At 44.5% G+C, this 13,565-nt stretch overlaps 1 protein-coding gene across 2 annotated transcripts; it reads left to right on the top strand.

Annotated features, from left to right (window-relative positions):
• Positions 1 to 7,295: 7,295 nt before the first annotated feature.
• Positions 7,296 to 10,197, top strand: LOC123081618 (uncharacterized). Of its 2 annotated transcripts, XM_044504166.1 has the most exons (10): positions 7,296 to 7,769; positions 7,909 to 8,220; positions 8,667 to 8,774; positions 8,870 to 8,911; positions 8,998 to 9,096; positions 9,178 to 9,270; positions 9,381 to 9,494; positions 9,593 to 9,625; positions 9,708 to 9,758; positions 9,841 to 10,197. In XM_044504166.1, the coding sequence occupies exons 2-10, from the start codon at positions 8,062 to 8,064 to the stop codon at positions 9,940 to 9,942; spliced, it is 801 nt and encodes a 266-aa protein (XP_044360101.1). In that variant the 5' UTR covers positions 7,296 to 7,769; positions 7,909 to 8,061; the 3' UTR covers positions 9,943 to 10,197. The 2 variants fall into 2 exon arrangements, with proteins under 2 accessions (XP_044360101.1, XP_044360102.1); XM_044504167.1 differs by lacking the exons at positions 8,998 to 9,096; positions 9,178 to 9,270.
• Positions 10,198 to 13,565: the final 3,368 nt, after the last annotated feature.

The following is a 13,565-nucleotide window of genomic DNA, read 5'->3' on the forward strand; positions in this document are numbered from 1 at the left end:
GTATTGTTTCTTGTCATATATCTTGCCATCGCATAGTTGCTTATCTTGCTTAGCATAAGTTGTTGGTGCACATAGGTGAGCCTAGTTGTTTTAGGTTTTGTGCTTGACAAATTAACCGCTAGGTTTATTCCGCATTTGTTCAAGCCTAAATCGTAATTATTTTAAAACGCCTATTCACCCCCCTCTAGGCGACATCCACGATCTTTCAAAGATCAAAGGCCCTATTAACTAACCTAGCTCGAATATTTGGTTCGACCATCTATGTTGAAACTGAACTCCATGGGTGAAAATTCTCAAAGAATTTTGTGATGATTCATTTTAGGAAGCCAGGAGAGATGTATGATCTCAAGACTAAGCCAACAGTAAATCTACAAAATCCAATAGAAATCCACGCTTCTACAAAGGCATGTGGTATCATGGTTCACAAATTTGAGGAATGTGGTACCGGGGAGTTTGAGGAAAAAGATCTCATGTGGGGTGTCTACCCTAAGGCTATGCGAGTCACATGGCATGGTCATATCATCTTCAGTGGAAGAGGAAGAGGAGCCGACCATCCATGTGGACAAAGAGGCAGTCGCACTGATGGTGGTCGTCGGAAAGGGACGTGGTGAGTATTTTGACAAAAGAACCCACCCTCAACATAATGAGAAGCCTCGGGAGAAGGAAGTCAGTGAGTTGGTAGATAACACACTGAGCCTAGTTAAATATCAACGAACATCATCGTGACAGATGGTAAGAGCAATGCTAGGTTGGCACTTGAGAAAAGCACACCATTGAGGCAAAAACACACACTAAAGAAGCCCACCTATACCCCACCAGTTGGGGATGTAGGTAACATGGTGATCAAGGATATTGTTGTAGAGAAGAAAATTGCCCCTGGAAATGAGAGTGACGAAGAGTTTAATAAAAGATCTAGAAAGTAAGGGGGGCTCACATTCAACAAAAATACCATCATTAGTAGCAATTTTCAAGGACTACTTGCTATGAAAATTTTGACTTGGAATTGTCGAGGACTTAGTAAAACCCCAACAATTCGTGCATGCTTCTAGATATCCGGCGGCGCAATGAAAATTTTCTTATGCTTTTGATGAATTAGATATTGTTTTATAGTTTGTTATTCGTAGGACGAAATGCAGCGATAAGAGCGGTACATGCACAATAAAAAGGTACATGCACAATAAAAAGGCACAAAGACAATAGATCTTACGCATCACTCTCTCTATGTGATTTTATTAGGCAACCTTGTATTTTTGGTCAAACTTTGACCGTATATTTGATTTAGACAATATAGGTGATATGTCATAAAAATATATTGTTGGGTTCATTCGAAAGAAGATATCAATGGTCATTTTTGCTACATATAAGGGCATCTTCAACGCTGACCCTCAAACCTCCCGCAACCGCCCGAACTGCGGAAGCCATCCAACGCGGTTCTGTATCGGTCCGCGGTATGGTATGAACATGATTTCTACCGCAAACCGGAGATCGACAAACGTGGGGGGCGTTGCGGGAGTTCGGACATGCTAAATGTCGCTCTCCGCCCTCCTGACCCACCCAAAACAAAGGCGGAGCCCGCACTTTTGTAGCATCCCGTACTGTTTCCGCGCGAAAATCTTCCACTCCCCGCCGCTCTCCATCTAATTCTCACTCTTTTCTCTCACCCCCTCTTCCTTCCGCCGCCGACGCATGAAACCATTGAAGATGGAACCTTATACCTCGTTTGTGCACTGTCCTAGAGAGGCTAATTCTGTTGTTCATGAATTAGCAAATTTGGCTAAGGGCCCGTTGTAACACCCCGGATGTAACTTTCCCAATTTATACTCCAACTCTTGCCGTTTCCGGCGTTAAGTTATATTTATTTCCTCAGGTCCGGGTCTTTGTCTTCATGTGTGTTGTCGTTGTCATGCGTCTCATATCATGTCATCATGTGCATTGCATTTGCATACGTGTTCGTCTCATGCATTCGAGCATTTTCCCCGTTGTCCGTTTTGCATTCCGGCGCTTCGTTCTCCTCCGGTGGTCATTTCTAGCTTTCTTTCGTGTGTGGGGATTAAACATTTTCGGATTGGACCGAGACTTGCCAAGCGGCCTTGGTTTACTACCGTAAACCGCCTGTCAAGTTTCGTATCATTTGGACTTTGTTTGATACTCCAACGGTTAACCGAGGGACCGAAAAGGCCTCGTGTGTTGCAGCCCAACACCCCTCCAATTTGGCCCAAAATCCATCTAACTCTGCTCCATCATCTAGAGCGTTCGATCATGATCGCGTGGTCGAAAACCGCACCTCATTTGGACTCCCCTAGCTTCCTCTATGCCTATATATACACCCCCTCCCGAAAATCCGGATCTCTCCCTCGTCCCTAACCCTAGATCTCAGCACCGCGTGCCGCCGGACAAAGAGCCCACCGACGGACACGTCCGGTCCTCCCCGCCGCCGCCACATGTCGCCGCCCTGTTGGCTGCGCCCGCCGTCCCCGCCGTCAGGCCCGGGAGCCCACGGCCGGCCCCCGCGGCCCGCTTCCAGCGCCGCCTCGCGCCGCCTCTCGCCGCCCTGCCGCGCCGTCCCGCTCCGCCTCTCGCCGCCCTGCCACGCCGCCCCACTCCGATGGCTGCCTCCGCCGCCTCCGCCGCTGCCGCGCCAAGCCTCCAGCCGCCCGAGCCGCCGCCGCCGCCTCCGGCCGCCTCCGCAGCGCCGCCCACCGCAGCCGCCGCCGCCGACTCCGCCCCGGCCGGATCCGCTGCCGCCGACCTCGGCCGCCGCCGTCCTCACCATCTCCGGCGAACCGCGCCACCGCCTCGGTTCGCGTGCGTGAACAGTAAATCCTAGATCTCGGGGTGATTTTTTTCCAAGTCCCAGATATTTTCAGTCCATGTGCACATGTTCACGGCTCCGTAACTTTGCATCCGTAGCTCCAGTTCATGCATATAGCATACCAAAATGTTCGTCTCAGAGAGTACATCATTTCATTCCATTGCATCATTTTCATTTGAGTTTATATTGATTCCCAAAATACTGTTAGAAGAGGGATACTTGAGTAAATTGTCAGATCTGCTACTCCATTTAGCTTTTTGTCATTTTTGCCATGATCAATGTGTGGATGCTATGCCCTGATGCTCTACATGTGTTTTGTTAAGGGTTTAATCATCTTTCCAGAGATGCAACCCATGTATTTTTGTGATGTGTGTGGTGACTTGTGCAAGCTTGCAAAGTGGTGCACTTGCTAAGTCTGTTTTCAGGGACTTGGCATTTCCACTAAGTCTTTGAGCTGTTTATCTCATGATGCCATATGTTCTTGTTGCTTCCTAGTGATCCGTGCCTCTTATGAGGATGATCAGTAAGGATGTTTTGTTGTTATTGTAGTGCTCTATCCATCCATGTATTTGTTTGCAATTATGGAGCACCCTAGCTTGAGTCAATCGAGCTCTATTTTTGCTACGTTATGAATCTGGGCAGATTGTCAACTTGTTTGCAATTTTGCCGATGATGTTGTAGTTGATCCGTGCATGCTATGCTATTGTTCTTGCCATGTCTAGATTGCATTTTGTGCCTTCTTGATGGATGTATGCTTTTCTTTCCATGACTTGCACAGTAGTGAGTGCATTGAGTTCGTGAACATGCCTACTTGAGTTATATCTCAGCTTGCTCCAGTTTTCACTAAGTCTGAAAACTGATTATGTTTTTGCTATGTTCACATGCTTGAAATTGTATTTTCTGATCCCTTTTGGCTCAAGGTCACTAAGGGACTTTTGTTAAGCTCTTTGAGTAGCTCCATGCCATGTTTTACTTTGCCATGTTCAGATCATGTAGCATGTAGTTTTGTTGTTTCGAAGAGTGCTATCTGATCTGAAATTCCAGACAAGTGTTAATTTCACTAAGTCTGAGATCTGTTTGCCATATGCATTTTTGCCATGCTTGTTTGAACCTGTTTCTGGATGATTTGGCCGTAGCTCAGTGCTAGACTTTTGTTAAGCATCTTGAATGCATCCCTGCCATATATTTTTTTGTCATGTTTGGGTGCTGTAGCATGTTCATCTCATCGCATTTAGATGCCTACTTGCTGTAAATCGCAGACCGGTGTCATTTTTGAATCGCTTGCCATTTCCAAACCGTAACTCCGATTCCGGCGTTCTTTATATCGTTTTCAAGCGATTTCGTCTCATCTTTCCAGTGGCACACTTGGATTTCCAAGTTGAGGCCAGGTTCATGCATTTCCTGTCATATCTTGCATTTTGCATCCCGCATCGCATCCCGCATAGCATATCATCATTGCATCATATTGCTTGATCCTTGCACGTGGTTGATTGTATCCTTGTTGCTTGTTTGTATTGTTTGGGTAGAGTCGGGAGACGAGTTCGCTAACGAGGAGCCTGTTGAGTTTGCTTTCAAGGATCCAGTCAACTTTGACAACTATGCAGGCAAGATGATCATACCCTCGAAATCACTATTATCTTTGCTATGCTAGTTTGCTCGCTCTTTTGCTATGCCAATGCTACGATGCCTACCACTTGCTTTCAAGACTCCCAAATTGCCATGTCAAACCTCTAACCCACCATTGTCCTGGCAAACCGTTGATTGGCTATGTTACCGCTTTGCTCAGCCCCTCTTATAGCGTTGCTAGTTGCAGGTGAAGATTGAAGGACGTTCCTTGTTGGAACCTTTATTTACTTGTTGGGATATCATTATATTATCTTGTTATCTTAATGCATCTATACACTTGGTAAAGGGTGGAAGGCTCGGCCTCTCGCCTAGTGTTTTGTTCCACTCTTGCCGCCCTAGTTTTCCGTCATATCGGTGTTATGTTCCCGGATTTTGCATTGCTTACGCGGTTGGGTTATAATAGGAACCCCTTAATATTTCGCCTTGATTAAAGCTTTTCCAGCAATGCCCAACATTGGTCTTACCATTTGCCACCTAGCCCTTTTTTCCCTTGGGTTTCCGGAGCCCGAGGGCCATCGTATTTAAACCCCCCCGGGCCAGTGCTCCTCGGAGTGTTGGTCCAAACTAGAGTCATGTGTAGCGCCCCCTCGGGGAAACTCGAGGTTTGGTTTTAGTTGTATGGAGCGCTCATCTGAGTGTGCCCTGAGAAAGAGATAGGTGCAGCTCCTATCGGGATTTGTCGGCACATTCGGGCGGTGTTGCTGGTCTTGTTTTAACCTGTCGAAGTGTCTTGAATTACCGAGATACCGAGTCTGATCGGAACATTTTGGGAGGAGGTTTATTCCTTCGTTGACCGTGAGAGCTTGTCATGGGCTAAGTTGGGACTCCCCTGCAGGGATTGAACTTTTGAAAGTTGTGCCCGCGGTTATGGGCAAATGGGAATTTGTTAATGTCCGGTTGTAGATAACTTGAACCTTGACTTATTTTAAAATGAATCAACCGAGTGTGTTACCGTGATGACCTCTTCTCGGCGGAGTCCGGGAAGTGGACACGGTGTTGGAGTAATGTTTGTGCAGGTTGCTCTCTAGTTTCTCGCTCGCGCTTTGCCTCCTCTTCTCGCTCTCTTTTACGAATAAGTTAGCCACCAAACTTGCTAGTCGCTTGCTGCAGCTCCTCTCATATTTTACCTTGCCTTACCTATAAGTTTAAATAGTTTTGATCGCGAGGATGCGAGATTGCTGAGTCCCTGTGGCTCACAGATTACTATTACACCAGATGCAGGGCCTGATGATTCCGCTTCAGGAGACGCGTATGAGCTCAAGTGGGAGTTCGACGAAGACTCTCAACGTTACTATGTTTCCTTTTCCGATGATCAGTAGTGGTGCCCGGTTGGGGGTGATTGGGACCGTGTCGCTTGTTGGGTTATCTTTTGTTTTGGCGCCGTAGTCGGGCCATGAGTGTTTGGATGATGTAATATTATTTATGTACTTGATTGACGTGGCGAGTGTAAGCCAACTATGTTATCTCCCCTTTCATTATTATATTACATGGGATGTTGTGAAGATTGCCTAACTTGCGACATATGCCTTCAATGCGATTATGTCTTTAAGTCGTGCCTCGACACGTGGTAGTTATAGTCGCATCAAGGGTGTTACACCCGTCCTGTAATAGTTTTTGTTGTTGAGCCTCCTAGCAAGCTCGTCCCTCTTTTATTAAGTGATGTAACAGTGGTTGAATCATAAATAAAGAGTGGGATATGATTTAAAAAAAAATACACGCTGTACCTACCCATATACTACTTATTTTTGGATTCTTTTACAAAAATATTAACGCCCACACATGTGGGCGTTAGCCACGTCCACACGCCTTCATCACCGTCCAGTAACTTCTGCACAAATCTTGACATGAATTAGCTGATTTTGTATGCCATGTAGGACAATTCGCATGTGTGGTATGTGAGAGAGGTCGCTCACACATTCATTTTACCACACGGAAGGGCCGGTGTGTGGGCATTTAGCAGTTCGCCCACACACCAGTTTTTCAGTCACGCACAAGGGCTAGTGTGTGGGCGTTTGCCATCTCGCCCACACACCCGCCTCCTCTCCCACACCCAAACTGTCAGTTACCATGCGGTTTGCAGTGTACATGACAACTGACCTAGTATGATTGCAAGCAGACAACAACTTTCTCTTTTTTTACCGAACATGTCAGTTGCCATATGTTTTGCATGGTACATGGCAAACTGCCCTAGCATGCACGTAAGCAGATGACAACTCTTTCTTTTTAAACGGCAATTGCCCTAGCGTGCTTGTGAGCACATGGCAACTCTCTCTTTTTACCCGAACATGTTATTTGCCATGCCTTTTTTTGTAGCGCTACATGGCAACTGCCTAGTGTTAGTAGGTGACAACTCCTAAAGTTTTGAAATCATGACAACTGCAGTAGACCGGACCACACATGGCAACAGCTGTAGTTGTCCAAAAAATGACAATCTGGAACTTTGACCTGAAATGGCAACTGCAGTTGAGCAAACATGACAACTGTAGTTGTCCGACATGGCAACTGCACTTAAACGAACATGAACGAGGGTCCGGCCCATGGCAACTACGGGGCGCGCGGTGAAGTGTCACGTGGGGCGTGCGGGACCATGAGGTATGAGGCCTGATGTATCGGGCGTGTGGGCGTTATCTATTTCGTCCACACGCACGCGTGTAAGAGGGACCGGGAGGGAAAAAAAAGGCGTGTGGGCGCTAATTGTTTTGCCCACACACAGACATGTGGGCTGGTCCTCTTAGACATCACACAGAACGTATGGGCAGATTTCTTAATGCCCACACGTGTAGCAGTTATCCACGTCCTTCTTTTATATCTGTTTTTAAGACACGTTTTCAGTTTGGAAGGTGCTCCATACTTTACAGTGGCTGGACCGCAGAGACGGGACTCTCCCGGCCATGGCCGATTAGGTTAGGGTTTCGACGGTTGCCGCCGCCGCATCGCGTAAAGGGGCCGGGGTGCTCGAGCACGAGGCGAGGGCGCCGTCGGTGTGCGTCCCGAAAAGGCGGCCGCGGGCACGGGCTCGAGCGGAGAGATGCCGCACGAGCATGAGCACCCTGCAGCAGAGGACATCCCCGAATCTGACCCCGACGAGTGTGTAGTTTGTCAAGAAAGCAGAGTTGCACATACAAGATATACATGAAGCGAAACTTTTGATCCAAGAGCTGAATCGATCGGGCGTGGGAGAGGACATCAGCGATGAGGAGTTCCTTGCTTACTTTGACCAGCTGGCTCCCGGGCCTCCGTGGGTTGATCTTAGAGCTGGGCTGACAGAAGAGGATCTCGTTCAGCAATACGTCGACCATGCACTGTGCCGCTTCAGATATTACAATACAAGGTTCAGTCCACAGTTCCATCTTCACATGCCATGCATTATATTGGCAGAATTTACTTGCCCAATGCCTGCATTTGCTGGATTATTTAACCTCGTGTTTGCATTTAATTTGATCTTCTATGTGTCATCTCATTGTCTGTAGTTGTCACAGCCCAAGGAAGAGCCGTATGGTGATAACCTTCCTGAGGAAGAAGAGGACGGTAAGGAAGAAAGGGAATATTTAGCTACATTGACAGAGAAGCAACTTCTATTCCTTGAGGAAGACGACGCTACATCGGAAGAGGATGATAACCTTATGGATAAAACTGAGGATGATTGTAGTATGGAGTTTCTTGAGGAGAAGGGATTTTTCATCAGCTTTGAAGAAGATGGAACACTCGATTGGTTTTTCTACCCTGCTTACTGCGAATGTGCTTCCCTGAGTGACTATCAACGCCTAGTCCTAAAAAATTATGTGAGTGATCTTCAATTTATAATTGTGGTCAATTGTACTGACACAACTGTCTGGCAATCACACACATTATGCAGTCTCCAAAACTACCATTCTTGTTTGGAAAGAAGCCGAAAAATGTAGCAGGACTAAATATAGTGCCAACAGATAAAATCTTTCACCTTGTTCCTTAGTGCTCATTACCTTCGTTTTTTTATCAAACGGCTCACTGATCGACTCTTTGACTGTGCCTAATGATTTCTTTTTTTGTTTTTCTAAGCAACTGAATTGTATTTTCTAATAAATACTAGCCACTTATTCATTCTTTTTTATCATATATGGTTAAACTTTGTTTTTTCTTTGCAGCTGCAAGCCTTTAGTTCAATCAAATCTTGCTTAGGTTATGTATTGCCTGTCGTTCTAAAAATTGCTAAGCAATCGATTTTCTCTCTCTGTCCTTTTCAATGTAGGGTGGTACCGAGTACAACATGTGGAGTGACTACCATAGCTACCTTCATAGCTATGATATTGAACGGGAGTATCTCAAGTACTGCAAGGAATTATCCAAGCGACTGAAGGTATGCATCAGAGATCATGTTAAGGAAATTGTCTAATTTTGTTCAATGCTTTCAAATTTCTTTGGACTTACAACTTCCTTTTTCTCCGGCAACAGTGGATGGAAGATTACGTCGATACTTGCCGCTCATCCGTCAAAGTAAGTATGGCCTTACAAAATTCTTGGAATGACACTGCTAATTATTTGTATATCTTTTAACACCCTCGTAACTTGTTGTTGTTCAGTGGGGTAAAATATCTTCCCGAGGAGCATTTCAAGCAATTAAGATTGCTGCTACTAGCTTTCCCAAGATCACTCCTACTTTAGCTTACAATGGCTTTGATGTAGGATCTCTCACACACATGAATTTAATGTAGCTTACAATGGCCTATATTGTATCTGAAAGTTGCATTCACTTGATTTAGGAGTATAAAGAGCGCATTTGCTATTATCATACTTGGTTTAAGGAGTATGATCGTTTATACTTTGAGATTTGGCGGCGGGTCACAAAGGGAACAGTTAGTGTGTTATGCGCAACTAAGCAACTACTCAATGATGGTTCATGGTTTTCGAATACACTGTATATGCTTAGCAATGCATGACTTTTCCCTTGAATAATGTTCAACAGAGTTTCAGAAAGGCTATGGAGGACGTTTGTAAGATGAACAAGTTTCCGGTACGACAAGGTTTAATGCAAACTGCGCTGGACCATGAGTACACCATGACGTTGATGGAAGAGGACGTACGTTAGCTGTTTTTATTAATAGATAATTTGCACTTGTAACTTAATATTCTTTTCTGTGCATATATGCTTATCTCTTTTCATCTTCCTGGCTTCAGTTCCATACCTGCACGGCAGCCATTCGCCCTGCAGTAAGTAGCGTCTTTTGTATGTGACATGCAGGTGTAATTCATTGAAATATTTCCTTCTGATGTATGGTCTGCTTGCCTTCAGGTTAAAGAGGATAAAGCTAAGGAGTTGATTGCAGACGGAGTTAAAAAGCTGGTACTGTAATTTGTGAATTCACCTCTGCGTTATTCATGCTTTTGAAAGATGATTTCCCTAGTGAAATTCTTCTCCTTTTCAGGTTAATATGCCCAAGTCCTATGAGGATTATATCAGAAAAAAGATAGAGATCGCACGCATTATTGGAATCCTTCCTTCCGAGAAGACTGTGGCAACAGTATAATGAAGATTCTGAAGAATGAGATAATTGGCAAACAAGCGTCGTTTATAAGATTATGAAACTGAACCATCCATTGTCATGTTGCACTGTGCTTCCCACATGTTGTTGTTGTGTGTAGAAATGGCAGTGACCTGTAAGATACTGTAATAGATCATTTATGCTGTCTGAGAGCAATTTTAGCAGTACTACTTGACATATACACCCTCCGCCAAAATGTGCATAGACATGCTGCATAATGTATCCTAATTATTTTTGCAACATTGTTTGTTTTCAATTCTTGCAATGTAAACTAAATGTTATTCAAAGAAACACAGTTTTTGGCAAAGCATGGGGCGTTGGCTAGGGTTGTAACTCTTAATTAGCATATAGTTTTTGCGGTTGCACAATTTTTTAGCGTATAGTACATTGTTTGCAATTTTTAAGCTATGTTAAAATGGTGGATAGAAGTGACTTCTGCTCCAACTACACCCATCTAACAGCTCTATCGGACGGTTGCTTGGATGTAACATACGAGCCCCTCATGTTAGTTTTGCTGTATGCTAAGAATAAATGCCATCGAAAATGTCACTGCAAATGGAAGATACTCGGCCTGCTCTGCTAGCTTATGAGATCCAGTTCGCTGCATGGATTGAGCAGCCCGGGATTGCACACGTGTCGAGAGCAAAGCTTGAGGGAAAGGTACGGTTCTACATCTGGCTATTGCTGCAGAATAGAAATTGGACTGCGGACAGGCTGCAGGCTAGAGGATGGCCACACAATGCCTGCTGTCGGCTGTGTGATCAGGAACCCGAAACCGCGGAACATATCACGCTGCGATGCAGCTATGCGAGAGAGGTCTGCTACCTATTCCAGGGTACAAGTGATAGGATTTACAACGTGGTGCACTCTGCAAACTCAGTTTCAGATTGGTGGAATAGGCTCTATATGCATCGCGGTGCGCAATCCAAGGCCACAGAGGAAACATCCCTGTCGGCATACATTGCTTGGCATCTTTGAAAGGAACGGAACAGAAGGGTCACTGAGAATGTTGAGATGGCGTCAAGAGCCTTGGTGAATCTTATTCAGGATGATATCAAAATGCGAGTTATTTACTCAAAACCACCACATTATGGGCTAGGGTAACAGATCGGTACCACATTTGAGGCAGTTCACAAAAAACCACCAACAATGGGGCTAATCTGTAACGCGGAGCACTGACGCAGCGTTTTAGCCCAGAAAACAGCGAATCCGACAGGTGGGTCCCGCCTGTCGGGCTGACGTGGCGCGTGTTGATGGACGCCGTTAGACGGCGAGAGACGGCCGTTTCGGTGCGCCCGTCTAAGTGGCCCGCACCGGTCGGTGTTCGAACCAGACCAGCCAGTTCATCACTCTCGCTCTCCTCTCTCTCGACTCCGGCCACTGTCGGCGCCGTCACTGTCGACTCGCCGCCTTTCGCCGCTCCGCCATGGTTTCTTGGAGCGACCAGTCCTCGAGCTCTTCTTCGGACGGCGAAGAAGTCACTAGCCAGGTATGCGTGTTCGCCTCTCGCCTCCCCCACGGATTAGGGTTCATCCTGCTAGGGTTAGGGTTCATCATTTGGGGATTTTTAACCAGGTCGCTGATTTGTGCAATTTGTGTGCTGGTTAGCTTCCTAGGACTATCTCTTGCTATGAATGGAGTGGCATTGCTCACGATCTGTCGTCTCGTTGTCTGCATCAAGAACCGTGCGTCAAGCTTGTTGCATTTGAATCTGTGGACACAGGCAGACGTTTTCTTGTGTGTGCTCAGGAGAAGGTATGTCGGTTAGTAGTGTAAGTAGATTAGCTTAGTTAGTTTATGCTCCATTCACTTGTCAGTACTCCAATTTTGTGTATCAAAGATTTGTTCCTGGATAGATGTTGCTTCAGTTGATGTAATAGTTGTTTCTGCCCATAATCTATATAATCTATGCATATACAATCTTATAGATGGATATAATGTAGCCCATGAAGATGTAATAGTTGTTGCCCATAATCTATGCATATAATCTATGCATATACAATCTTATAGATGGAAAAAAAATTGTATATGTTGTTATAATTGTTTCTGCCCAGAATTTGTGCATACAATTTTGAGAATATATCTATTAATTAATGATGTAATATTTGATTTAGGCACCAATTGATGCATATAATATAATTCAGTGGATAGAACTAAACTAAAATTCAGTGGATAGAATTAAACTAAATTTCAGTGGATAGAACAAAAACTACAGATTGTGCACATTTGGGTGGAAAGAACTAAACTACAATTTCATACAGTATTATATAATTTGTGCACATTTCATATAATTTCTTATTGAGAACATATTTATTTAATTGTAGGCAGAACTAAAGTGCAACTATCTCGAGTGGATAGACCCAGAGTGGTCAGTGGCTATGCAGTTCACCCTCACTGAATTGTGGAGCATGTATAACAAAGAAATCGATGACAGGCTGAAACAAAATGTTGAGCTTGGTGAAAGAAATTTCAAACTAGTTGGAGAAAAGAGGAAGATGGAGGAAGATCTGAGGTTTTTCAAACTGGACTTTGCTAAAATGGTTGCTGACAAGGAGGATGCTATCACAGAGTTGGGCAATGCTAGGTTGGCTCTAAGTGATCTCAAAGAGGAGATGGAGAAGAAGAAGCTGGCAGACCATGGTTGTACCAATCTTCATCAGGTACTTAGGGCAAAGGCAGAGAAAGAGAGGGACCAGCTAGTGGTAGAGAGAGACCAAGTTGTGACAGAGAGGGACCAACTGAAACAAGAGAAGAAAAAACTGGAGTACATGATTGCAGATCTGCTCAAACAGAAACATGGGTACAAGGACAAGATCAAGAAGTTGAAGGACATATGTGATGATTTTTAATTATGTATTGTGGTGTGGTTTAGGGTAGCACTGCAGTTGATATGAATGTGCTCTTATGCACTTCCAAAGTTGTAATGCTTTATGTATCTTTATGTCCAAGACTTGTGTTGTGTACTCCCAAGAACTAATTAATGTCCTACTTATTATCAATGTATCTTTGGATCAATGCATCTTTGGATCAATGTCCTACTTATTAATGTATTTTGTTTGTATGAAATGAAATGTTTGTAGTTGTTTTGCCATAATATTTGCACAAAACATATATTCTAAATGTTTGTGGTTGTTTTGCCATAATATTTGCACAGAATATATATTCTAAATGTTTGTGGTTGTTTTGCCATAATATTTGCACAGAACATATATTCTAAATGTTTGCACATAATTTGAACAACAGGAGATAAACATAGATAACTTCAAAGTGCCATACATAGGTTTAACAAACTTAGGTTCTGAGTGCCATACATAGGTTCATAATGTCATAAATAAAGTGATGTAATGCCTGATTTAGCACACATGCACTTGCACACAGACTTCAAATTTGAGCATTTAATAGTTCCCACTGGCATAAAAGTACCCCTCCATCCTCTTGCTCATGTACTTTGTCCTCTTTGGCCTACTGCCTGCAGGCTGGCTAGTAGAAGCTTCTGCAGAACTTCTTGGAGGCTTGAACCTTTTTGCACCCCTTCCAGCAGCAGTGGAAGATCTTGCACCTCTCCCAGCAGTAGGAGAAGAACTAGCACCCCTTCCAGGAGTAGTAGC

The sequence above is a fragment of the Triticum aestivum genome, chromosome 4A, assembly GCF_018294505.1.
Source record: "Triticum aestivum cultivar Chinese Spring chromosome 4A, IWGSC CS RefSeq v2.1, whole genome shotgun sequence".
NCBI lineage: Eukaryota > Viridiplantae > Streptophyta > Magnoliopsida > Poales > Poaceae > Triticum > Triticum aestivum.

Excerpts from the sequence above, each read along its gene's own strand:
- LOC123081618 (XM_044504166.1), top strand. The coding sequence starts at position 8,062 with ATGGATAAAACTGAGGATGATTGTAGTATGGAGTTTCTTGAGGAGAAG. Across the intron at positions 8,912-8,997 it reads CTTGCCGCTCATCCGTCAAA|TGGGGTAAAATATCTTCCCG; the intron begins GTAAGTATGGCC and ends GTTGTTGTTCAG. Across the intron at positions 9,759-9,840 it reads CAGACGGAGTTAAAAAGCTG|GTTAATATGCCCAAGTCCTA; the intron begins GTACTGTAATTT and ends TCTCCTTTTCAG.